We start from the raw sequence: 24,171 nt of genomic DNA on the forward strand, positions 1-24,171 counted from the left end.
TGCCAGGCCGCACGTGTCTGCTGAGGGAACCTGAGCCGCTGCCGCCTTCTCGTCCGCGCCCTGAGGTGCGGGGTGTGTCGCCATGGGGAAGGCCAGGTCCGCCGCGCGCGGGAAGGCCTCTGCGGCCCCGGCGGGCGCGTGGGGGGGCCGGGCGAGGCCGAACCCCAACCCATTCGAGGTGAAAGTAAACCGGCAGAAGTTCCAGGTTCTGGGCAGGAAGACGCGCCACGACGTGGGCCTGCCCGGGGTGTCGCGCGCGCGGGCCCTCCAGAAGGTCAGCGGGGAGCCGGGCCCCCCAGGGGCGGGGGGGCGTCCTCCGAGGGGTCCCTTGCCCTGCCTGCCTGCCCGGACCAGCCGCGCGGCCCTGCTCTCCCCACCCACTGCGGCAGCGCGCGGGCGACGGTGCTGGTTCCGTTCTGTACATAGGATGGGCCAATGGTACCTGGCTCCTGGGCGGGCGGCTGGAAGGGTGGGACGCGTCCCCTGAGAGAGTCCTCAGGACAGCCTGGCGCAGTTAGACGCCGTGTGTGTGTGTCGTGCGTCGGCTGGACTGTGTGCATCCTCTTGCTTCTGCTTCTGCGTGTGATGGGACGACATCGCCCTGCAGAACCGCTGCCGCTCCTTGGAGCCCCAGCGCACAGGTCCAGCCCCCTCTGGCATAGCTAATCACTTCTGTGCCGCCCTGGTCGCCGTGGGGCCCTCTTACCCGCCTTCCTCGAGGCTGAGCTCTGCTGATTTAAGGATAAGGGATTACACAGGCTGCTCAGTAGATGTTTGGTGAAGGAGTGCAGCAACATAGGGTTTCCCTGGTGGGCCCCGACGGTAAAATAATCCGCCTGCAGTGCGGGAGACACGGGTGCGATCCCTGGGTTGGGAAGATCCTCTGGAGAAGGAAATGGCAACCCACTCCTGTACTCTTGCCTGGAAAATCCCATGGACCGAGGAGCCTGGTGGGCTACAGTCCATGGGGTCTCAAAGAGTCAGCACAACTGAGTGACTTCACTTTTGCAGCACATGACTTTGTCCTTTGCAAGGTAACTGAAATGCTAACCTTTTTTGGAAAACCTCACAGCCATCCCTTTTCTTGTGCTTACAGTCCCAGACTATTCTGTACTTTCAGATTCCATTTTGCTGGCATTCTCTATGTAGCTTCTGAGACATGCTCATTGGGTGCTTTTAACTATTTATTGTCATCCTGAGGAGGAGAGATTAGTAGGTTAGTGAAAAAATTAAGGTAGGGAAATTTCCTACAGTCACACATCTGGTAAGGGCTAGGGTGTGCCCTGGGTTCAAACACCTGGGAACGCTTTACACGCCACTGAGCACTCTTGCTTAGTCTCTGTTCTGGTGAAGGGGTAAAGGTGGAGTGACCCCTGAGCCTGTCTTCATGGGCTCATAAGCTGTGCTGTCCCAGTGTGCGATCCGGCTATCTTTGAATGGAATCAAACATCATCCTCACTTGAAGGAACTGGCAGTAGTGGAAGACAAGACAGTCTCAGAGCTGACTCCGCCGTGCCCCCACCACCCCTCAGGGCGGGCTACTCTGCCACGCGTCCACCACACAGCGCCGGGTAGGCTGGGGCAGGGCGGGCAGCAGGAGCTCCAGAGCAGACAGGTGTGTCTTCCCCCCTTCAGCCTCAGTCTCCTGTTTTCTCCTTAGGAGACTGAGGGAGGGACTGCCATTCTCTCCTTTTCAGATGAGGCCGTGGGCACCTCCCAGAGTCTGCACTGGGAGGCGGTGCCGCGGTGGGATTCCAAGCCCTCACTCTTGTCTCCACCTCCTGGGCAACACATGCGTGTCCACGAATGACCCAGAAAGCACTGCGAGCTTTGGTTTGGGAGCTCAGCGGTAACGAATCTGTTTGCAGTGCAGCAGACGTGGGTTTGATCGAGGATCTTCCCTTGCCATGGAGGAGGAAGTGGCAACCCATTCCAGTACTCTTGTCTTGAGAATCCCATGGACAGAGGAGCCTGGCGGGCTGCACTCCATGGGGTCTCAGAGAGTCAGATGTCACTGAAGCAACAGCACCCACACAGGTTTTAGCGTTCAGTTCAGTTCAGTCGCTCAGTCGTGTCCGACTCTTTGCGACCCCATGAATCACAACACACCAGGCCTCCCTGTTGACCATATATACAGATACTGGCACGTATATGAACATAACCAGCCAAGGACAGGCAATGCTGCTGCAGTCTCTGTAATCAGTGGTGGTGACATAAACAGCTTCTCAGCTCCTGCTTCCCTGGCTTCTCTTTCTGCCAGCTACAACCTCAGCTCGTCCGGCTGCTTCACCTCGCAGAGTGGCCTCTGAGCGCTCGATTGTTCTGCTCTTTTCTGGTTGCTGCTGGTTCGCTATAACCTTTGGTGTTAGGCACGAGGCACCAGCACTCTCCAGAGGATCCCCCGGGTCCCTGACCTCCTCTTGACTCCATTGTCTGGCAGTTTCCGCTCAGTAATTGAGATCAGTTTTTGTAGCCGATAGATTGGTCTTACTTGGACTGTTAGTTTCAGTGGCCTGAGGCATAAAAAATGGTGTCTTCCAGTTCATTAGAACCATCAGTGTGTCCCCTTGTGGAAGTGTCTCCCTTCTGGGGACCCAGATTGCCAAGTCATCAGAGCTCAGAGTTGCCAGGACCAGTGAGAGACAGTTCTGTGATCTGCTTTTCAGCGCACCCAGACTCTGCTGAAGGAGTACAAGGAAAGGGATAGGTCTAGCGTGTTCCGAGATAAACGCTTTGGGGAGCACAACAGCAGCATCACCCCGGAGGAGAAGATGATGAAGAGGTTTGCTCTGGAGCAGCAGGTAGGGGAGACGGGGAGGGTCCCCTCCTGTCTCCTTGCCCGGAAGTCAGGAGGAGGCGGCCAGTCCCCCTCGCTCAGTTACGCTTCTGTGGGTGACAGCGGGGAACCATGAGTGGGGCGGCTCGCCTGGCTGGGCCCAAGGGGAACAGCCTTCTGCACACACCAGCTGGGTGGAGAGCTGCCTCAGCCAGAGCGCACAGCAGTGATGCATCCTGGAGGGGGTCCGGGTGTGGTGGCGAGGTCCTAGTGCGATTTCCCAGCGCCTTAGACGGGCCGGTTGATTTATTTACCTTCTGTAGGTTCTGTTTCTATCTGAATCATTGCTCAAATGACCCAGAATCATCTTAAAGCTACATTGACACATTGCACAAAAATGGAAAAAGTAATTTTTTTAAAACTTTAAATGGATGTGGAAATTTTAGGAGATGGACTTTTTTTCTATCTTGTTAGCGACAACATGAAAAAAAAAGCATCTACAACCTAAATGAAGATGAAGAATTAACTCATTACGGCCAGTCTTTGGCAGATATCGAAAAGCACAATGACATTGTCGATAGTGACAGCGACGCTGAGGACCGGGGAACGCTGTCAGGTGAGGCCCGGGCCCCTGGGAGCTCTGCTCATGGACGCTCTTCCTGCCATTCCTGCCCAGACACCGAGATAACGCAGCTACAGACCTTTCAAGAGGTGTATGTGTCCGTAAGATATACAGACTTCTGTAAGCTGAGATGGCACTTCCGTATCCTTTCTCTTGTTTGAACTTTACCCCAGGCTCATTTCACCCATGAGCTCAGAGAATTGGGGAGATTGTCTGACCCAAGCAGCAGCTGTAGGTAAAACCCACCTTGCTGATCCCGGGACAGTTTCTATGCAAACCCACTCTGCTTTGCTACCACTGAGTCATCGGTTCTGCCCAGGTGTGTTCCGGGACAGTGTTTATCTAGTTCTTAGGCTTCAGTTACTCCAGAACCAATTGTGGCAGTTTTGTGGGAAAAGGAACGTTGAGCTGCTTGTTTATAGGAGTAATGAAGGAGATATACATTGAGCTGAGTTAACATTGACATGCAGCTGAACTGAGTTAAGAATCAGCTCAGGTCTGATCATCTGGGCCCTTTTATAAGGTCAGGATCGTGTCGTTAGTTTGCACCCTTGTAGATTAAAATATCCTCTGTTCGGCATCTTCAGAAAAGCTGCTGCTTTCTGGTGTGTGGAAAGCCAACACATTAAACCCATGACTGCCTTTTGGTTTGTGGGTGATGCGGGGGCAGGAGGCCTGGGAATGAGGGCGGCCCGTGGGTCATCCGCAGCACCAGGAGGTGGGCACGACTGCTGAGGCTCTGTGGTTGAGAGAGGCACATAGTTCATCCCCAGAGCCCTTCGTTTTGCACCTTCTGTTGTTCAGAGCTCTTTGTGCACGCGCACTGTTGACGCACACTCACCTGCACGGTGAGTGAAGGTACCTGTATGTTTGCCGGCATGACCTTTGGCCGCATAGTCCGCAGCCCCCGCCGTGTTGCTGCAAGGAGCTTTGGTGACAGGTGGATGGGGAAAGCGAGAGTCCAGCTCCAGGTGTTGGTCCTGGAGACTCAGCTGTTCCTTCAAGGTTTCCTGTCCTCTGGTTTTTATAATGAGCTCCTCAAAATCTAAGTAACTTATACAAGAAAAGCCTGTTAACTTCTAAAAATATATTTATTGTACCTTTAAAAATGAACCATTAGGAAACGTTCTGTTTTGTTCAACTACATAATACGTGTTCTCCTTGCTTAGGAGAATTTCATCTTAAAAGTCAACTCAAATTTTCTAATTAAATCCTGTACTAAGCGCACCAACAGATTTTATTTTTCCTTTGAGAATCCTTTCTGGGATCTTTATGTCCTAGCACTTTGTTAGTGAATGTTTGTAAATTTTTATTTTCAGAAAACATTGTGAACAATCTTGAGTTAGTAGAGCACTACGTGACAGTGGTTTCTAATGTGCAGAGCATGCTGGGAAGCAGGGGGTCAGCCAGTCACTGACCCGTTCTAATGTGCAGAGCATGCTGGGAAGCAGGGAATCAGTCAGTCACTGACCCATTCTTGTGCCTCTGGGCTTTCTCAGAGGGGCTCGTCTGGTTTAAGCTCCGCTGTACCTGTGATCTCAGTGACCGCCCAGTGAGAATTTCCTCTTGAACGTGGAATGGGTTCTCAGGACCGAGCTCAGAGAAACACTGGCAGAGCGGCTGCAAAACCCACTTCTGGGTGGGCCTGGGCTTCACGGGGTTCTCTGCTCCGTCTGCAGCCGAGCTGACCGCGACGCACTTCGGAGGCGGAGGCGGGCCGCTCCCTGGGAAGGCCGCCCAGCAGCCTGGCGGGGGCGAGGAGCCACCCAAGTCCCGCAGGGAGCTGATTGAGGAGCTCATCGCCAGGTCCAAGCAGGAGAAGGTGAGCAGCTGCCGTCGTGCCAGGGCAGCTCCGCCTTGGGACTCGCTGCTGGGACGCCCCCAGCCTTTTTTCGCTGGGCGGTTTTAGGTTGTATTAAAACTATCTGTGAATCTAATGAAAGTGTTCACTTGACTAGGAGCGCAGGATGCGTGTTAACGCCATCGGGCAGGTACCCTGATGGTTTCTTGTGGTTGGGAGTTTGATTTGGGGCGGGGGGATGTGTGTATTGAGTTGGGTTTGGCGCGTATCAGGAGTCGCATAGCATCACTGCTTTGCCGACTGCTCAGAGCACCCAGAGGAGCAGCCTCACAGCGGGGACTTGGTTCTGCCTGGTGGGCTCCTGAGAGGCTCCTTTCTCATGGTCTCTTTGAGTCGGCAAGGTGGGTGTTGGCTGAGCGGTTGTCCAGTGGGGCCTGGACACCAACAGTAATGGGGTGTGTTCCATCTGTGCTTTTTCCCCAGAGGGAGAGACAGGCTCAACGGGAAGATGCCCTTGAGCTCACAGAGAAGCTAGACCAAGACTGGAAAGAAGTCCAGGCTCTCCTGGCCCGCAAGACGCCCAAGTCTGAGAGTGGAGGCGGAAAGGAGAAGCCCAAGGTGGGGCGGACACGTCTCACTCGGCCTGGCCTCGAGCCATGCACTTCGTCCACAGACAAGGGGGAGCCAGGCATCTGCTCTCCTTGCTAGGACCTGAGCATCTGGTTGAACTTTGACATTGAGGCAGCTGATGTGTGTTCCATTGGGGTGGAAGTAGAGTGAAAGCTATTTCAATATTTACTCCAGAAAAATGATGCTGAAGAAAATGGTGGTTTCTTGGGATTAGGAAGACTTGGGGTGGGGGAAGGCCTTCAGGTGGTATCCGAATTTTAGTCTAAGGCGTGGAAAAAGAGCAGTCTTCAAGTCACTGGCTTCTAAGAAATAGTAGTATTCCACCAGCCTCCCCTGTGGCCGTCGGCACATCTGTGCGTTGACCTCACTGTTCTTTCCCCAAGACCCTGTTTGGGGGCTTAAAGCCTAAATGGGCAAGGGTTAGTTTTCTTAAAGCAGATGTGTTTGGAGAAGAGTTTTTGTATATGGCCTGGAAGTGTCTGCCAAGCCTGACCAGGACCAGTCTGTCACACAAGCAGAAGACTCAGGACGAGGTTTGGCCTCTTCCGCAACAGCGACCAGCCACGACCAGCACGTGTGGAGAGCTAGTCAGGCAAGTCTTTTCTATTAAAAAAGCTCTTCTGTCTGCCCTAGCCTGATGCATACGACGTGATGGTTCGTGAGCTCGGCTTTGAAATGAAAGCGCAGCCCTCTAGCAGGATGAAAACGGAGGAGGAGCTGGCCAGGGAGGAGCAGGAGCGCCTCAGCCGCCTGGAGGTACTGGCGGGGCTGGGGTGCGCCCTGGGAAGCCTTTTATCGGTGGGCTCTATTATGGCCTGTGGAAAAGTTTCTGTTTGTTTACTGCGGTGATGAGGGTGATGGTTTAGTTGATAAGTCCGACTCTTGTGACCCCATGGGCTGACCCCATGGGCTGACCCCGTGGACTGTAGCCCGCCAGGCTCCTCTGTCCATGGGATTCTCCAGGCAAGAATACTGGGGTGGGTTGCCATGCCCTCCTCCAGGGATCTTCTGACCCCCTGCACTACAGGCAGATTCTTTACCAACTTAGCTATGAGGGAAGCCCTAAAATACTGGTTTACTGTATTTTTGACTATAAGCAAAAAAAAAAGGCAGATAATACTCAATATAACAAAAATGACATTTTTTCCTAATTAATTTACCTTAAAACAGCTGCTGGCGATAGAGTGCACTCCTGTCTCACGTTTTTCTCTTAAAAGTTTTTTAAATTTTCCGTATGTTACGAACAAACACGAAATAGAGGCGTGCTCCTGCGCTTCTGGCCATTCCTGCCCCTGCCGGGGGCTGCCTGTGCTCAGATGGAGACAGGGCCGGGCCACCGGTTTCAGGCCTCAGCATAGGGTGTGGGGTTCCTCTCCTGGGGTCTGGCGGCGAGTGAAGTTCACTCCGATTGGCCGGCGTCACTTGGCCAGAGAAACCTCAGTCTAACATGGTTTTTCCTTCCTTGTGACCAGAACATATTTCTGCTGAAATACTAGTTTTTATTTTTGTTGAATAAGTGTTCCATATGATGCATGCTGAGGGCCTCCCTGTCTGGCTGAAGACAGAAAGCAGAGGGCAGGCCTGACGCAGCTGCGAGGCTGGGGCTGCCAGGCAGCTGGTATTCCTGCCCGGCGTGCGCTCAGCGGCGACCCTCCTCCTGCTCAGGCTGAGAGGCTCCGGAGGATGCTCGGGAGAGAGGAGGATGCGCACAGCAAGAGACCGAAGCACCTGTCGGCTGACGACCTGAACGATGGCTTCATGCTGGACACAGATGACCGGCGCTTGCTTTCTTACAAAGTGAGGTGTTTGCTTTCTTTCCTGGTTTTCATTTAAAGTGGCAGATTTTCTGGTTTCTCACATAATAGCTTTACCACAGACAGGAACTGTCTTTCTAGAAACAGCTAGCTTCTCTGCCCAGAGTCCTGGTGGCAGGGACCGCAGAGTGCGGGTCCCAGGCCTTGAGCCCCAGGACGTGCAGCAGCCACGAGAGGGTGGGAGAGGCCCAGTGCACCCAGGCCCCTGGCCCTCAGGCGCGGCCACAGCCGTGATGGCCGCTGTCCCAGAGCACCAACGTGTCTGGTGTCTGCCCTCCGTTTGCAGGATGGAAAGATGAACGTCGAGGAGGAGCCAAGTGGGGACGCCAGTGGCGGGGAGAGTGGAGAGGACGAAGAGGAGGAGGGCGAAGGCTGGAGCGAGGGGGGCCCGGAGGACAGCGACAGCCCAGACGGCCACTCGGACCTGGAGTCTGACGCCGAGAGCGAGGACGCACACGAGCGGCCCCAGGGGGGTCAGCGTCCAAGCCCCGGAGAGCGGCTGCCAAGGGACGACCGGGCGGCGGCCAGGGCCCAGCTGCCCTACACCTTCGCAGGTTGGCAAACCCCTGGTGTTGAGGTTTCCGAGTAGCAGGGGGACCTGGCGAGGCTGGCCCGGCTGGGCCGTGTTAGCAGCGGGGGCGGGGCCGACCCCCACACGCCCACCCTGCCCATCTGCACCGGCCCGGCTCACAGACAGACTCGGTCATCCTTCTCCGCAGTGTCCCCTGGGCCTGACCCCAGGGCTCCGGGTGGCCTCTTGGCCGTTGTTGTGTGACTCCGTAGTGCTGAGGGCTGCCGGGGGGATCTGTCGGAACTCGTGATGATCACACAAGACAAGGGTTTCTATGACACAGGCAGAACTGTCTCTGTGGGGGAAGTGAACGAGGTCCTGCTACTGAGTTTGTGTTCAGTATTCACGTTTGTGTTACCAGAAATGTGCGTAGTTCTCATTATGCAAGTTAAGTGTGGGGCGTGCTTTGTACTTTTTGTTTGTTATTGTGATAGTTCCTGAATCCTGCGAGGAACTGAAGTCTTTACTGTCCGGAAAATCGACGGAAGACCAGCTTTTGGTTGTGGAGAGAATTCAGAAATGCAACCACCCCAGCCTCGCAGTGGGGAACAAAGCGAAGCTGGAAGTACGTTGGCTGTTCCCCTGTGGCGCTGGGAGCGGGCAGAGGCCTGGCAGCCGTGGCACCAGCGGCCACCAAGCACTCACCGTGTTCGCAGCCGGCTGCTTTCCGTGGGGGCAGGCCTGGATGGGTGTCGGCTCCGGGTCTGTGGCAGGCCCGGGGGTGTGAGGGGAGCCCCAGCACTGCCCACTGCGAGTCCGCCCCGCGTGAGGGTCCGGGGAGTGGGTGCTGGGCGTGTGCCTGTCCTCTCCCAGTAACACCTCGCGCTGACCGCAGCGGGGCCGCTCCCGTTCTCCTTCCAGGAGTGTGGTGTCGCCTCCCGGCCGAGGGAGCCACGCCCGGGCCCTACACTCCCCGTCCTGCAGCCTGCCCGCATCACACACCCGTCCCTGTGGCACTCGGCACCCCCAGCCGTTTAGGGGTGCGGGGGCGGGTGTCCTGGGTGGGGCTCTCTCCGGGCTCGCCCTGAGCACTGACCTACCCTGTTCCTGCAGAAACTGTTCGGTTTCCTTCTGGAATACATTGGAGACCTGGCTGCAAGCGACCCCCCAGACCTCGGCGTCATTGACAGGCTGGTCGTGTGAGTGGAAACGGGGTTATCTGGAACCGGGGGCCGAGTTGAACAAGTTCTATGCCATTTAGTGAAGCCTTACAGTAGCTTCGGCGTCGCGGATGCCGCCTTGGCCGCGCACCCGTGGCGAGCTCCACCCCTTGGTCCCGTCTGCGTGCTCCCCCACCGCCCTGGGGAGGGGGCTTTTTAAAGGGTGAACAAATGGACCCGTGACAGTTGCGCCCCTTCAGGTTTGTTCGGAGTATTTGATGGCTCATCTGTTTGTTTGCTGTCTGCTCCTGCCTCCGTGGGGGCTCTGGGCTGGGGCTACACCCTGTGCCAGAGGGCCCCTGCGGGCAGAGCCGCTGGCTCCGGGGCCCTGCTGGCTGGAGGAAGATGCAGTGGGCAGGGTGCTGAGTTGGGAGGCGGGGGGTGGTGAGAGCAGACACCCCGGGCCAGCCTGGGCTGCACACCCTCGCCCGTGCCAGCCTCTGCCCCCAGGAGAGCTGGTGAGGCGTCCGTGGGTTCAGGACGCATGGGACGTGCTCCCCGGGCTGTAACTTGTACAGACAGGGCTCACTCTGCCACTACTGCCGGAAAGTTACAACCAGGATTCTAGGAAAAGGTGAAAATGAGTCCAGATTATCGCAAACACAATTGGAAAAGTTCCTGGACCACCAGGACGGCCTGCCAGGTGCAAGAGTCAGGGCTTCCGGCTCCAGCTCAGTAGGCAGCTGACACCACAGCAGAATGGTGAACGTGGGGTTTCTCATTTTTGTTCCCTGCAGACATCCTCCCTGACCTGTGTTTCTGATTAACAGGCCATTGTATAACCTTTGCCAGATGTTTCCTGAGTCTGCAAGTGATGCCATGAAATTTGTCCTCCGAGACGCCATGCACGAGATGGAAAGGACCGTTGAGACCACAGGCCGGGCAGCCTTCCCGGGCCTGGACGTGGTGAGCGGGGGCTTGTGGACATCGGCCGCCCCGCGTGGCGTCCTGGCATGGAGGGTGGGGGCTTCGAGGGGGTGTCTGCCCAGAGCCTCTAGGGCCATCCAGGGATCGCACAGGACCAGACCTGGGAAGAGTGCTGGCGGTTAGCAGCGAGCTGCCGTGTGCTTGGCGACAGGGTTCCTGCTTTGCTTTCTCTGTGAACAGAGCCGTTCGCACCTGAGGATGAGCACGTGGGCAGGTTGCTCCTGCCGGCGATCTTTGACCGCTCTGAGGTTTCTGAGGTTTCACACACTCCAGGGCTGTGATCCTGTCTGCTCACGGGAGGGATCCTGCTCAGTTATCTCATTGTTTGCTGTCTGTGTTGAAAATGAGCTAACGGCGACTGGCAGGAACCCTCGAGTCCAGGCTTTGTGTTGGTGGTTAACAGGCTCCTCAAGCAGGGGCCTGAGCCGGCGTCCGTGGCTTCCTGCAGGGGGCCGGGCCTCCCCGCTGCGGGCGGGAGCCATGGCGGCAGGGCTCCGTGGCCCGTAGGCTGGTGTGAGGGTTCAGTTGATGTCACTGAACCAAACTGGGCCCACGCTTGCCCTACGCTCACAGAGCCAGGAGCGGACGCGGGCGCCGGGGAGGACGGCACAGCCTTCACCGCAGGAGCCGGACAGGGCGGGCCGCTCGTGCGCAAAAGACCCAGACTCCCGACGGGCTTCCGGGGAGGGGTTTAAAGGCAGCTTTGAGGTGAGGGTCGCGGCTGTGTGACCAGCTCGTGGCCTTTCTGCCAACTGGTTGGTGGCGAGGTGACAGGATGCTGTTTAGGGCCTGGGGTGTCAGCCTCTGCTTCCCGCCTGTCTGGGGTTAGTGTCCTGGCAGCATGGGTCACTGTCCCCAGCGGGTGGGGGTCTGCTTCTGATCAGCGTGGAGGTGCACAACAGGCTGTCCTGTGCGTCCCTCCTCTGATCTGGGTGGTGGCCTTCCTCTCCAGCTCATTCACTTGAAGATCGCTGGGATGTTGTTCCCGACCTCTGACTTCTGGCACCCGGTCGCCACGCCTGCGCTGCTGTGCTTGAGCCAGCTGCTCACCAAGGTGCGTCAGGCCCTCCCCGTCGGAGCCCGCCCCCCCTTGGACTGTGCAAGGGCCGTGACTGAACAAAACTCACCTGCCAGGGCCTGTGAGCACAGCAGGCCGGCAGTACCACTGCCAGGGCCCCTCCAGACAGGGTGACGGGGCGCGCCCCTGGAGGACAGTGGCACGGCATCGCGTCAGGCCCCTGTTGGCCTTAAGAGTCCAAACTGTGCCTTCTCCTCAGTGGGCGTGTGGTCGGTGCCCGCTTACTGTGGGGGTTATAACTGGTTCCCCACGAGTGGTGGACCTCGTGGTCACAGAGCCCCGTCTCCGGGGCCTCTTGTCCACCTCTGCTCCACTGCGGAGTCCACAGCCCCGGGGAAGCTGGGTGCCTGCCAGCAGGTGTTCCGGAACGTTCCTGACCAGCCCTGCGCCCGTCCCCAGTGCCCTGTGCAGTCACTGCAGGACGTGGTCAAGGGGCTCTTCGTGTGCTGTGTGTTCCTGGACTACGTGGCTCTGTCCCAGAGGTTCATTCCTGAGCTCATCAATTTTCTCGCTGGAATTCTTCACATGGCAACTCCAAACAAGCAGAGCCAAGGTGAGTTGGTTTCAGGGAGCTTTTTCAAGTATATTGGTGGAAATTTAAAGGCTTCGGAAGTAATTCATAGTCAAAAAAGTAGAAAGCTCAGAGCGTGGGAAAGTTAGAAGACGAAAGCGCTGTTGTCCAGGGCAGCCTTTCCGCTCGTGTGGACGTGTGCACACACCCTGTGTGAAGTGAGGGTCACACGGGGTGTGCTGTGCACAGTAGCCTCTCTCCACGTGGCACAAGTGAGCCGAGTGCGGTAAAGGACCCCCAGGTGGCAGCCTCGGCACCAGAAACGCGGGAGCGCGGTGTTGTGGGTGGATCGTGAGTGGAAGCAGTATCGGGGATGGAGCGATGGTTACGGTTCATCGTTCCCTTCACTTGTCTCCACGTGGTCAGACTCCATCCTGCCCCCGCCCGGCCAGCTCTCCTGAGGGGCCCCTCACCCTCCTCTGCTTTCCGATGCTCAGTCCCGTGTGCCCACAAGGGCAGGGACTACCGCACTTGGACTTGCCCAGGTGCCCCTGCCAGAGCTGTCTGTCGTCTCTGGTGGTAAACACAGGGCATGCTTGTCCAGGGAACTCCCGAAGGCCTCGCCCTCCGGAGCCTGCCTGCAGCCCATGACCTCAGCCCGTCTCTCCCTGTCCCGCCCGGAACCCAGGTTACACTCTGGTGCACCCTTTCAGAGCACTTGGGAAGAACTCGGAGTTGCTCTTGGTTTCTGATGAGGAAGACATGGCCACGTGGCAGAGGAGAAGCCTCCCCCTCCAGTGGGCAGGCGGCCTGGAAGCCCAGACTGAGACGGAGGCCAACCACGCCAGGTACATGTGGGCCCGGGGCTGTGGGCTGTGGCACCAGCCTGGACTTTAAAAGAGCCCAGGCCCGGAGCCGGACAGCACCCAGCACCGTGAAGGTGCCCCGCGTCACCACTGCTCACTGGGTTTACCTGTAGGAAATCCGCAGGGTTCCGCAGAAAGCTATTAGACCCAACAGATGAGTTCAGCAAAGTGAGGTTTATTTACGATGAGGGCTTCGGCCATCATAGTGAGTGAGTCAGTTTTCCTGGGTCTCTCCCATGTATGTGGGTTGCTCAACTTGATTTTCTTCTGTTTAAACAAAAACCAAGGTGGAGCCACTCTCGTCAGTTGTCACTGCGTGTCCCAAAGCCTTCTTCCTGCTCGGGGACATAGGATGTCGTCTTCAGCTCCCACCGTCCCCCGCAGCCACTGCTCAGGGCACATGTCTGACCTGGAGACATGGCTTAGCCCGCATAGGGGAGGCCTCCACCTTCGGGGAGCTGCTGGGCTCTGGGTGACTGGGGCCACTCTCGTCCTGCAGGCTGTCCTGCCTGGCCGTGTGTCTGGCTCTGGTGAGGCGCTGTGTGGTCACCTACGGCCTCCTGCCCTCCTTCCACGACATCACGCGGCCCCTCCGAGCCCTCCTGATGGAGCACCTGGCCACCCGCTGCTGCCCTCCTGCGCTCCAGGTGAGGCTGGGTCTGGGTGCGGGCGGGCGGGCTGGTGTTTCCACTCAGAGGCTCCAGGGGGCCGCCCCTTGCCACACGCCCCCGACAGCCAGAGCCCCCGGCCAGCGGGTTCTGCGCCTGCTGCTGTGCGACAAGCAGCTGGGAGAGGTGCCCTCCTGGCCCAGGAGCACCCCGCGTGTGGGTGCGGTCAGTCCCCGTCATGCGGCCCCCACGGGCCGCCCCGCTCTGTCAGGCTCCTCGGGGGGGAAGGCTCAGTTCTGTCACTCGATGGGTCTCAGTGGGCCTGGGGTCCCGCCAGGCCGCGCACTGAGGCTGCCGTGGCTCCGAGGGGCTCGGGGAAGGGGCAGCGGGAGGGTGGAGCGCCGGCCCGTGGGGGGCCATCTGTGTGAGCTTCTCGGCGTTGCAGGAGCTGAGCCGGAGCGTTCTGTCGGAGATGGAAAACCAGCCAAGGCACTATCGGCCGCTGGTCTGTGAGAAGAGCAAGCCGGTGCCGCTGAAACTGTTCACCCCCCGGCTTGTCAAAGTGTGAGTCCCGAGGGCCCAGCACCCCAGCCCGGGGGGCCCGGGGGGGTTCAGGGGGTCCAGGGCCACTGCCGGGGCGGCCTCCTGCATCGGCCTCTGCACCCTCAGCCTGGAGTTCGGCAGGAAGCAGGGCAGCACCAAGGAGGAGCAGGAGCAGCGGAGGCTGATCCACAAGCACAGGCGGGAGTTCAGAGGCGCCGTCAGGGAGATCCGCAAGGACAGCCAGTTCCTGGCCCGCACGCGGCTCTCGGAGATCAGGGAGCGGTAAGCGGGGCGGGCGCTCCCGCAACCCCGATGCAAGCACCCCACGGCCAGGCCGGGGCGGAGGGCAGCCTGGGGGTTTGTCTCGCTCACTTGTCCTCCACGTGTCCTGGACTGAGTCACCGGCCCCACGTGGATCTCACTTGCTGGTTCAGATGTGAAAAAGGGCAAGATGTTTCCCAAAAAGTAATCAAAAGATGGGTTTGTTTTTTTTTAAGGGATGCGGAAAGAAAACGAAAAGTGAAGCAACTTTTTAACAGCCTGGCCACACAGGAAGGTGAATGGAAGGCTCTGAAGAGGAAGAAGTTCAAAAAATAAACTATATTTTATAAAAAGACAAGGAGATACTGTATACTGAACACCAGGGGCTGCTGGCTCTAATGCCAGAGTTTTCTCCTGTACTTCGTTCCTGTTAAGAAGCCTCTCCTGACGAATTGCACTTGAGCAGCGTGCCGATAAACTGTGCATGACACCTGGGCATGGTTTCCAGACAGTCCTGAGTTCCATCACAAGGCTTGGGGCCGGTGGGGTCCTGGCCAGCGTCTCTGGTCAATCAGGCACACGTGCCTCCATGTGTAATTTGCAGTGGTATTTATAATGTTACATAATTTTCAGTTATCAATGAAACAAGTTTGCACACAGTTTAGAAGTCAGAAAAGTCACCTGTTTCCCTGGCACCCAGCAGCTGTGATTGGTGTCACCCTAATCCAGCCTTGGGTGGCTGACTGTTGGGGAAGGCGAAAGGGGTTGGGTTGCGTGGACCCAGGCGGCTCTATAAGGACACAGGAGCTGCCTGCCCACACTTGTGGCCCTGGGGCTGCAGCCTTGCACAGAATGCTGGCTCCCCATGTGGCCCCAGGGCATGTGGCGGAGGCCTTGGAGCTATAGATGGCCCTAGAATTCACATCAGGGAGCCCGTCCCTGGGGTCGCAAGCCACAGAAGTGACCACGAGAGGTCTGAGGATCGATCGGCCAGACTGGGCACGTGCAAGATGAGAAAGAGGGTGACCAATTCAGACCTCCTCAGCAGAGCGGAGGCTGGTGGGAGTCAAGAGTGATTTGGGCAGCAGTAGGCAGTGTTGGGGCCAGAGCGCCCCCTGGGAGCAGGCGGAGGGGAGTGGGGACGGCCCCCGCGGATAAGCGTTCGTCCTCTCTGCTGTCCCCCTAGGACTGTTCCCGTAGGTGTCCGCCAGGCGGGTGACGCCACAGATCTCAGGCCCTGGTGGGTGTCGGAGCCACAAGTGGGGTGGGCTTCTCCTTGCTGGGTAGCCCGGCCTGCTGTGCAGCCTCAAGGTTCCACCTCATGTAAACTTGTAGGGCAGCCGCTGGTATTTCACCCGGCGCTGGGCGCCGAGGTATTGCTGCCGAGTTCTGTTGGGAGGGGAATCGGCCCGAGCTCCGGGCCCCGTGTCACCCTGCATCGCCACCTCGGCCCGGCCCAGGCTTCTGCACCCCGTTGCAGGCCTTGTCCTGGAAAAGGTTAGTACTAGGCGGCATGTCCGTCTCAGCCCTGCCTCCTCCAGGCCGAGGGGGCCTATAGAGGGTCTGGGAAGAAGGTGGTGGTGACGGCAGCTGTCACCGTCTGGCCAGGCGCCAGATAGGGCTGCTCTGAGAGCCCCTAGCCATCTCAGCTCCGCCGTCATGCCTGAGCCGTGCCTGCTTTTCGGGGAGAGCGGACTGGTACTCAAGGGAAACAGCTGTACGACGGGAAAAGGGACTGCCGTGAGGCTTATTTGAAGTTCGTGTCGTCTACAGAGGAGTGCATTAGTGTCGAGCAGTCAGGAGGGGGTGGCCTGTCCTGGTCGGCTCGACCACAGACGCCTGCATTTCAAGAGTCGGACGGGAAGCGGGAGGTGCAGGCAGGCCCTCCGGCTGCTAGGGGAGCCCAAGCCAGGCCCCCAGGCGCCATGCGGGGAGCTGCCCCTCCCCGGTGACCCCGGACAGGCGGGACGCCGGACAATCCCGCCTCCACGCCCCACCGTCCCCGCTGCGGCCCGAGTGCGGGCGAGCCCGCGTCCCCGCGCCGACTCCGCAGCTGTATTTCGGACGCAGGCCTCTGGCCGGGGCGGACGGCGCGAGGAGGGTCCGGCCAGGATGGACCCCGCCCTCCGGACGGGTCACCCAAAGCCCTAGGGTCCTCAGCGGGCGGGTCGTCCCTCGGGCGCAGAATCTGGGGGCAAATGGGGCTGCATCTGTCAGGCGCCCCCGATCGCACCCGTTCCTGCCAGGAAACCGGTCCAGGACGGAGCTGGTGAGGCCCGGCCCAGTGCCCGGAAGAGGGATCGCGGCGGTCCGCCCACTTCCGGATTATGAAACCACGCCCACTTCCGAGCGGGGAACCACGCCGGCTTCCGGGTGGGCGGGGCGGGGTCTGCGCACCCGCCCCTCCCGGCGGTCCTCTGCGCGTGCGTCCGTCCGTCCGTCCGTCCGTCCGTCCGTCCGTCCGTCCTTCCGTCCGTCCATCCGTCAGTCTGTCCATCCGTCAGTCCATCCATCCCCTGGTCTGTACTGCGCGCGGCCGCGGCAGGGGCGGGGCGGGGCGGGGCGGGCGGGGGTCGTTCTCCGGCTCATCAAGCTGCCCCTTGCTCCCGCCTGGGCCTGGGTTTCCCCGACCGCTCCGCCCGGGACCGTGGGTGCGGGGGCCGGGAGGTGCCGGGGCCACGATGCCCCGCCCGGCCCCCGCTTGGTCGGCCTCCCAGGCCGGCCGTTTCTTTGCGTAACTCCCCCACAGCTTGCGTTTCCTGCTGCCCAGGGTCGGGGGCAGGGCGCACAGAGCGACAGCCGGTAACGGGGCAGGCAGATCCTTCAGGGGCGCTCTGGCAGTGAGTGGGTTGGGGACACTTCGCGGGCGAAGGTGGGTGGGCGTCGGGGCCGGGTAACTGGACGTGCCTTCGTGCACCGTGCTCTTGTGCAGACCTGTCACACGCTCGGCCGGGCCTGCTCGGAGCCGCTCCCATCATGGGCTGTGGAGCCGGCGGGAGCTGCACGCCGCGCCCGCCCATCCGCCAGCAGCCGGCACCAGAAACCCGCGTGGTCGCTGTGGTCTTCCTCGGCCTCCTGCTGGACCTCCTGGCCTTCACCCTGCTGCTGCCCCTACTGCCTGGGCTGCTGGAGAGCCACGGCCGTGCCCACGTGAGCCCCTCCCCTCCAGCCCCACTGCCCCTGCGCCCCGCCATGGCTGCTCCTGGCTCCCAGCCCCTCAGAGACGCCCCAGTCTGCCACGCCTTCTCGTCCCCCAGGACCCGCTCTACGGCTCCTGGCAGCGCGGGGTGGACTGGTTTGCAGCAGCCATAGGGATGCCAGTGGAGAAGAGATACAACAGCGTCCTGTTCGGAGGTACGGTCTCAAGCTGGGCCGAGGCCTCCCCACGCCTTGGTTCTCACCTTCTCGCTCTGAGGCATGGCCCGCCCCCTCTCCCCGTGGAGCGTCCACTTCCCTTGGGGCTCCCCGGGCCGAGTGGTGACCGTGAGCTCTGTCTCTTCCAGGTCTGATCGGCTCCGTTTTCTCGCTCCTGCAGTTCCTCTCAGCACCACTCACAGGGGCCGTGTCTGACTGCCTGGGGAGGCGTCCAGGGATGCTGCTGTCCCTGGTACGCGTGTCCACCTGGCAGCCCTCTGGGAGGCAGCTGTGAGCCCTCCGTGGCCCCTCAGTGGCCCTCAGTGCTCCCTGGGGGAGGTGTTTGGGGGGAGCGGGGCTTCTGGAGCTAAGCCAGGGTGTGGCAGAGCTGCTCCTGCCAAGGGGTCACTGGGCATAGAAGTGGCCTTTGGCTGCTCCAGAACAGGGCAGGGTCCCAGGAGTACTGCTCCAGCCTGCCAGCCCCACTGTGGGCCCCTCCTGGCCTTAAGTGACGGCACCTGCCCTTGGCCCCTGCCCTGGGGCAGGCAGGTGTGGCCACCTCGTACGCCGTGTGGGCTGCCTCGAAGAGCTTTGCGGCCTTCCTGGCCTCCAGGGTGATAGGCGGCATCAGCAAGGGGAACGTTAGCCTCTGCACCGCCATCGTTGCCGACCTGGGCTCACCGTCTGCCCGCAGCAAGGGCATGGTGAGTGGCCCTGGGGCTTTGGGGTGGGGGTCTCTGGGGCTCGGGTCTCCCTGCTCGCTCAAGCACCCTCTTTTCCCCAGGCAGTCATCGGGGTGGCCTTTTCTCTGGGTTTCACTCTGGGCCCCACCCTGGGAGCCTTCCTGCCCTCAGAGACGGTGCCCTGGCTGGCCCTGCTCTTCGCCGTCTCTGACTTGCTGTTCATCTGGTGCTTCTTGCCAGAGACGCTGCCCCCAGAGAAGCGGGTAAGGTGGGAGCCAGACAGCGCCCAGGCTGGGACAGGTGGGGATGCCCATCATGTGTCCCAGCTCCAGGTGCTGGGGAGGCCGGGCTACCCCCTTTCTGGTGTTCAGATGCTCTCGAGAGCACAGCGCCTCCTGGGACCCCGTGGTTCCCAGACCCCCCGGCCTCGCTGGGGCTCTGCAAGATGCAGGGGCCGAGCGGTTCGTCAAGCCCACCCCCAGGCCCCCTAGCGGACCCTCAGTGCCGACCCCCGCAGGCGCCCTCCGTCACTCTGGGGTTCCGGGCGGCTGTGGACCTGCTCAGCCCTCTGGCCCTGCTCCGCTTCTCGGCCGTGGCGCGGGGCCCAGACCCGCCCACTGGAGTCAGTAAGGAGCGGGCGCTGGCGGGTGGGGCTGGGGGTCCCTCAGGCCACCTTGGGGGCTGCATGCGGGTCAGGGCCACAGCCCCTCCTCGCTGCCCCCCAGGGCTTGGCAGCCTGCGCGGCCTGGGCCTGGTCTACTTTCTCTACCTGTTCCTGTTCTCGGGCCTGGAGTTCACGCTCAGCTTCCTGGTGCACCAGCGCTTCCACTTCAGCAGGTGGGATGCCCCGAACCCCGGCGGATCCCCACCTCGGCACACGCGTCCCCCGGGCCCAGTCCAGGGTCCTGGAGCGGACTGCGCGGCGCCCCGAGGACAGGGACCGAGGTCACCCAGGCTGTCTGGCCATGTGAGGGCAGCACCGGCAGGGCAGGGGTGCTGACAGCTCGCCCCTCGCAGGGTAGAACAGGGGAAGATGTTTTTCTTCATCGGTCTCACCATGGCCACCATCCAGGGAGCCTATGCCCGGCGGATCCGCCCTGGCAGGGAGATCACGGCTGTGAAGCGGGTATGGAGTTCCCCGGGGCTGGGGGCAGGCGGTGCCCGCGCTCTGCGGAGGCAGCGGGGGCTCTCAGACCGGCTGTGCCGCCCACAGGCCATCCTGCTGCTCATCCCCGCCTCCCTCTTCGTCGGCTGGGGACACGCGCTGCCCATCCTGGGCCTGGGGCTGCTCCTCTACTCCTGGGGTGAGTGGGCCTGCGGGCAGGAGCGGGGCCGGCGGGCGGGGGCGGGGCCGGCGGGTGGTGACGGCGGGGCGGGGGCGGGGCCTGCGGGTGTGCGGGCCGGGCGGGGGCGGGGCCGGCGGGCGGGGGCGGGGCCTGCGGGTGTGCGGCCCGGGCGGGGGCGGGGCCTGCGGGTGGTGAGGGCGGGGCGGGGCGGGGCGGGCCGGGCTGGGGCCCCTCCCACCTCCATCGGCCTCTCCTCCGGGCTGACCGGTGTCTTCCCCGGTGTCTCCCCAGCCGCAGCCGTCGTGGTCCCCTGCCTGTCCTCCGTGGTCGCCGGCTACGGTGAGAGGCCCTGCCCTGGCGCGAGGCCAGCCCCTGGGAGGCGGTCTGTGGGCCCCTGACGGCTGTCCCCTGTCGCCCACAGGCTCGCCCCGGCAGAAGGGCACGGTCATGGGCACGCTGCGGAGCCTGGGCGCCCTGGCCAGGGCCGTGGGGCCCGTGGTGGCCGCCTCAGGTGAGGCTGCGGTACGGCCCTCGGGGCATGCTGGAGGCCCGGCCAGCCCCCGGCTGGGGTTGTGGCTGGCCGAGCTGCAGGGGGCAGGTGGGCCCGGGGCACCGTCACCTCCCCCGTTGTCTCCACAGCGTACTGGCTGGCGGGCGCCCGCGTCTGCTACACCGTGTGCGCGGTGCTCTTCCTGCTCCCCTTCTCCATCCTGCGGACCCTGAGCCCCGCGGCGCGGACACTCAAGGCCGAGTAGCTGGGCCGCCCGCCTGCGGTGATGTGAAGGCGGGGCACTGCGCGGATAAGGGGGTCCTGGGCCAGGCCAGCTCCCCACTGCCCGCCTGACCCCCTCCGGCCCCCTGCCCCCCGCCCCCGGGGCCTGGGGCTTGCAGCTCCAGGGTGCAAGATACTCCAGCATGGACCTGCCTGTCAGGATCAGACTCAAGCCTTCCAGACTTTGTGTTGTCTTCAGTTCTCAGCGACACAGGGCCTCAGCTCAGCCTCAGAATGACAAAGCAGCTGTTACACACCAAGTGCCTTCCTGCAGCGCACACCCCGTCCCCCCGCACCCTGGAGGCCCCCAGGAACCAGGGGCAGCAGCCGGAGTGACAGCTGTTCCAGCTGCACCGACCACAGGGTGCCAAGCTCTGCCCAGCCGTTTCCCTTCTACCCTGGGGTTGGGGGGGAGGCCGCCTGACGTCCCTCCCCTTGCCCAGGGCCCTGGCCGGAAGCCCCCAACGCCGCCCTCTGGGGAAGAACAGGCAGACACCTGGGGCAGGGTGTTTTTCAGACAGAGCATCCCCCAATGGTCCAAAGTGACAAACTGCTGATCAAGAGATAAGCGCTCACTTTGGAATCTTTGGAACATTAAACTTCTGAAGTCCTATTTTAAAGGAGCAAACAAAAGGAATTAAGATGCAAGACTGCTTCCCAAGGTTAGACAAGGAAACTGTGTAAAGAATTTTATTTGTGAGTAAAACATGTTACAATGAAGAAAGGCCATAGGACCTGTCCTCCCAAGCCTGTGTCTGTATATGCAACTAAACTTCATGTTGAGATACAAAGAGTTAAAATAAACTACAAAAATGAAATTAAAGTCATTGCATATGTGGGGTGAGAGGAAGGGAGGGCAGGAGGAGCCTGTGGTTCACTGAGTGCAGGGTGAGGCTGGGGAGCTTGACCACCACCAGGACAAGACAACAGAGAGAGCAGCTCGCCAGGAAGCTCGAAGCAGAGGCCAGCGCCGTGCAGCCGGCCTCGGGTCCCCTCCACCCCAGGGGCCTGTTGGGGCAGGCTGGCACTGGAGCTCCTGGGACGGCCGACTGTCGAGGAGACCCCGGCCACCCCAAGTTCCAGCCAAGCAGCCTCCCACTCTGCTCCACGGATGTGGCGCTGGAAGGTGGGAGGGGCCTTGTGGTGACCGCAGGACGTCAGTGGACCTCTGGGCCCGACCCTCACCCTGAGCAGCCCTCTAACCAAGGGAAGGAGCGTCCCAGGCCAAGCTGAGCTCAGGTGCAGACCCGCCTCAGTGCCAGGCCCTCCCCAGGACAGAGAGCAGAAGCAGAGTGCTGCCTGTGCATGCCGTCGGGGCTGTGGGAGCTGCAGGCCCGCTGAGGAGGGCCACAGGACCACCCCTCGGAGGTGCCGTCCCTACGACAGGTCAGGAGGCCCCAGGGGGTGAGCGCAACCCCAGGTCTGGTTCTGGCTGAGGGGACCGGGGACCAGCACCAGCTGCGCCATGAGCTACTGGGGCGCCGGCTCAGCCCTGACCCTCTCCAAGGCCATCCTGGGGGCCTGGGCTGTCGGGGCGCTTTCACAGGACCGAGGCTGTGTATCTGAACAGGGATCACAGAGCAGGCAACGCCAGCAGGAAGCTATGGGTCTGATTCAGTCACCTAAGACCTGGGGGTGAAGGGGAGCCTAGCAGAGATGGGGCGCGGGTTACTTCCCAAGAGAAGGAGAGCAGGAGTGGTCAAGGCCAGAGCAGCCAGGTCTGCCCCTGTCCAGCTGGGACCCTGACTCGGCTCCCGGGGGACAGTGTCCTTGAGGAGTACAAGAGGGGCCGAGGTGCTGACCCCTGCAGGTCAGGGCTGGCTCGGAGGTGGACACGGAGGCCACATCTCCCCCAGAACCCGAGGCTGCGGGCCAGGCCGCTGCACGCACACGAGGTTAGCACCGGTCTACGTGGGGGTTGGTCACACCGAGGGAGGCGCTAGCTACACAAGGGATGGGCCTCTGCGCCCATTACACAGGGCGCCGGGCACGTGGTGTGGTCGGGGACAGTCTGGCGGCGCCGGGGTGTGCAGGGAGGGCCTTCAGGAGTCGCTCCTCTTCTTGCTCTTCTTCAGGAAGGAAGGGGTGCGGAATTTCTTCTTCTTTTTGGATGGGGACTTGCCCGGAGACCCATCACTGCCAGGGTCCTCGGCTGCTGGGGAGGCAGCCTCCTCAGCCACCTGGGCTGGGGCTGGCTCGGGGCTGGCCGCCGGGGGGGACCTGGAGGGGGACCCGGCGGGGCTTGGAGGGGCCCTGGCTTCAGCCAGCCCCTCCTCCTCCTCCAACGTCGGGAAGCCGAGCGCTTCTGAAGGCTCATCAGGGGACAGGTCGGGCAGAGTCGGCTTGAAGGTGGCGGCATCACTGTCGTCTCCGGACGGTGGCTCCCGCGGCAGGTCTGGTGGGTGGGGCGGGAGAGACAGGGTTACAGAGCGGCCGCCCGGGTCTCCCGGCTTCCCAAGGGCCCTGCACAGACGCTGCCCTGGAAGGGACTCTAGAGCAGAGCAAGGAGCTCTCACCGAGTCTACTCTACCCCGAGGCTGGGTGCAGCCCACAGTGAGCCGTGGGCTTGGCCTCAGGGTGGATTTTAGCTCCTTCTCATGGACAGCGGGCTGACAACACCAGGCTCGGTCCTGGGGCTCAGTCCCCAGGCGGGGACAGAGTGATGAAAGGCCCGGAAACGCTCTCAGGACTGCAATGTTCTGCCTTAAACACTTGAACCACTAGAGGGCGGGCATTAGTGGTCCTGAACTGACGCCTCAATTTGTATCCACGACACCTGCTCTCCCGCCAAGGAGAACACGAACCCACGGCAGTTCATGGAGAGCCCCGAGTGAACTCCCAGACTGGCATCAACATCACCACCAAAGGCCACTGTAGGCTAGAGAATTCAAACAGAGATGAACTCCGAAAAAAAAAGGCGAAAAGGGAAAAAAAGAGAGATGAACTCTAAGGTAAAGGACAGGCAAAAAATTCAAGCCATTTTAAGCAGCTGAACGTGGAAAAGTGAAAGTGTTCGTCGCTCAGCCGTGTCCGTCTCTTTGCGACCCCATGGGCTGTAGCCCACCAGGCTCCTCCATCGATGGGATTCTCCAGGCAAGAGTCCTGGAGTGGGCTGCCATTTCCTCCTGCAGGGGTCTCCCACACCGCAGGCAGACTCTTTACCAACTGAGCCGCCAGGGAAGCCCCCCAACATGGAAACATAAACGTAAGCCACATGGCTCTGGTTTCAAAGGAACAGTCTGAGGCCTGCTTTCTACACTGGCCCCAGGGGAAACCAATTTCTGGATTTTTTAAACATAGTCTACAAAGTTACAAGCCACTGGGAGGCTAGGCAACACTGGAAATCTCGCCAAACCTCGGGAGGCGCTAGGAAGCAGAGGAGCAGGAGGAGTGGGGGCAAGGGCGGCTCCCGGAGGCTGGCGAGCCCCTCCCCTCCGCCAGCCCCTCACCCCGGGCCTTAGGAGAGCGAAACGCCTTGGCTCAGCTGTGCAAGAGGCACTGAGGATTCACTCTTGGAAGCATGCAGAGGCTGCCTGTGGGTGCTCGGGGGAACTTTTACCATTGGACCAAATGCCGTATTAAACAAACAGCAGTGAATGTCACTCTCTCACCCACCTCAGATTTAAGCTTAAGCACCCAGCTTAAGCAAAGATCAAAATACATGCAGCCCCCATGCAAAATCCCAGCCTGTCTAGTCTAGTCCAGACTCAAGTCCGGTCTGACAGAGCAGAGCTCTCCACTGAGCAGCACCCGGCTAGAAGGGGAATAGGGTAATGTGGTCCCCTGGGACTTCTGAGGCCCAGACTGCAGGACAGGCTGCCCACCACGCAGCTCAGGTGACCCAGCCCTTTCCAGGAGGGCCACTACCCACAGTGCAAGGACAGGGAATAAGAGGGGGTGGGGTGGGA

General features: G+C 60.8%; 3 protein-coding genes across 7 annotated transcripts in view; 2 read left to right on the forward strand and 1 right to left on the reverse strand.

Annotated features, from left to right (window-relative positions):
• The first annotated feature begins 7 nt into the window (after nucleotides 1-7).
• On the forward strand, nucleotides 8-14,785 carry NOP14 (NOP14 nucleolar protein). Its single transcript, XM_068975236.1, has 18 exons — nucleotides 8-274; nucleotides 2,667-2,801; nucleotides 3,251-3,392; nucleotides 5,078-5,220; nucleotides 5,683-5,817; nucleotides 6,463-6,585; nucleotides 7,495-7,626; nucleotides 7,930-8,197; nucleotides 8,649-8,779; nucleotides 9,268-9,353; nucleotides 10,145-10,280; nucleotides 11,254-11,355; nucleotides 11,779-11,932; nucleotides 12,579-12,738; nucleotides 13,256-13,403; nucleotides 13,810-13,928; nucleotides 14,034-14,189; nucleotides 14,405-14,785. Exons 1-18 carry the CDS (start codon nucleotides 83-85, stop codon nucleotides 14,502-14,504), a joined length of 2,562 nt encoding a protein of 853 aa, XP_068831337.1. The 5' UTR covers nucleotides 8-82; the 3' UTR covers nucleotides 14,505-14,785.
• Nucleotides 14,786-16,624: 1,839 nt separating this feature from the next.
• MFSD10 (major facilitator superfamily domain containing 10) lies at nucleotides 16,625-21,041 on the forward strand. The gene is made up of 13 exons (XM_068975128.1): nucleotides 16,625-16,687; nucleotides 17,101-17,318; nucleotides 17,426-17,522; nucleotides 17,672-17,775; nucleotides 18,068-18,226; nucleotides 18,307-18,468; nucleotides 18,723-18,831; nucleotides 18,931-19,042; nucleotides 19,223-19,331; nucleotides 19,419-19,509; nucleotides 19,783-19,830; nucleotides 19,913-20,002; nucleotides 20,131-21,041. The coding sequence occupies exons 2-13, from the start codon at nucleotides 17,145-17,147 to the stop codon at nucleotides 20,244-20,246; spliced, it is 1,371 nt and encodes a 456-aa protein (XP_068831229.1). The 5' UTR covers nucleotides 16,625-16,687; nucleotides 17,101-17,144; the 3' UTR covers nucleotides 20,247-21,041.
• The window catches only part of ADD1 (adducin 1), an 88,014-nt gene continuing 84,782 nt past the window's right edge, over nucleotides 20,940-24,171 (reverse strand). For 4 of the 5 annotated variants that reach the window (XM_068975123.1, XM_068975125.1, XM_068975124.1 and 1 more), the window contains one exon: nucleotides 20,940-22,658. In XM_068975123.1, coding sequence (XP_068831224.1) covers nucleotides 22,306-22,658 — 353 coding nt within the window. In that variant the 3' untranslated portion in view covers nucleotides 20,940-22,305. The remainder of the gene's footprint in view (nucleotides 22,659-24,171) is intronic. The other variant, XM_068975126.1, reaches the window with a different exon arrangement.

The sequence above is a fragment of the Capricornis sumatraensis genome, chromosome 7, assembly GCF_032405125.1.
Source record: "Capricornis sumatraensis isolate serow.1 chromosome 7, serow.2, whole genome shotgun sequence".
NCBI lineage: Eukaryota > Metazoa > Chordata > Mammalia > Artiodactyla > Bovidae > Capricornis > Capricornis sumatraensis.

What these genes read in the sequence shown, in the direction of transcription:
- NOP14 (XM_068975236.1), top strand. Translation starts at nt 83, where the DNA reads ATGGGGAAGGCCAGGTCCGCCGCGCGCGGGAAGGCCTCTGCGGCCCCG. An exon ending in AGCGCCTCAGCCGCCTGGAG is followed by an intron (nt 6,586 to 7,494) that starts GTACTGGCGGGG and finishes CCTCCTGCTCAG; the next exon opens with GCTGAGAGGCTCCGGAGGAT. An exon ending in GTCATTGACAGGCTGGTCGT is followed by an intron (nt 9,354 to 10,144) that starts GTGAGTGGAAAC and finishes TCTGATTAACAG; the next exon opens with GCCATTGTATAACCTTTGCC.
- MFSD10 (XM_068975128.1), top strand. Translation starts at nt 17,145, where the DNA reads ATGGGCTGTGGAGCCGGCGGGAGCTGCACGCCGCGCCCGCCCATCCGC. An exon ending in AGAGCCACGGCCGTGCCCAC is followed by an intron (nt 17,319 to 17,425) that starts GTGAGCCCCTCC and finishes CTCGTCCCCCAG; the next exon opens with GACCCGCTCTACGGCTCCTG. An exon ending in AGATCACGGCTGTGAAGCGG is followed by an intron (nt 19,332 to 19,418) that starts GTATGGAGTTCC and finishes TGCCGCCCACAG; the next exon opens with GCCATCCTGCTGCTCATCCC.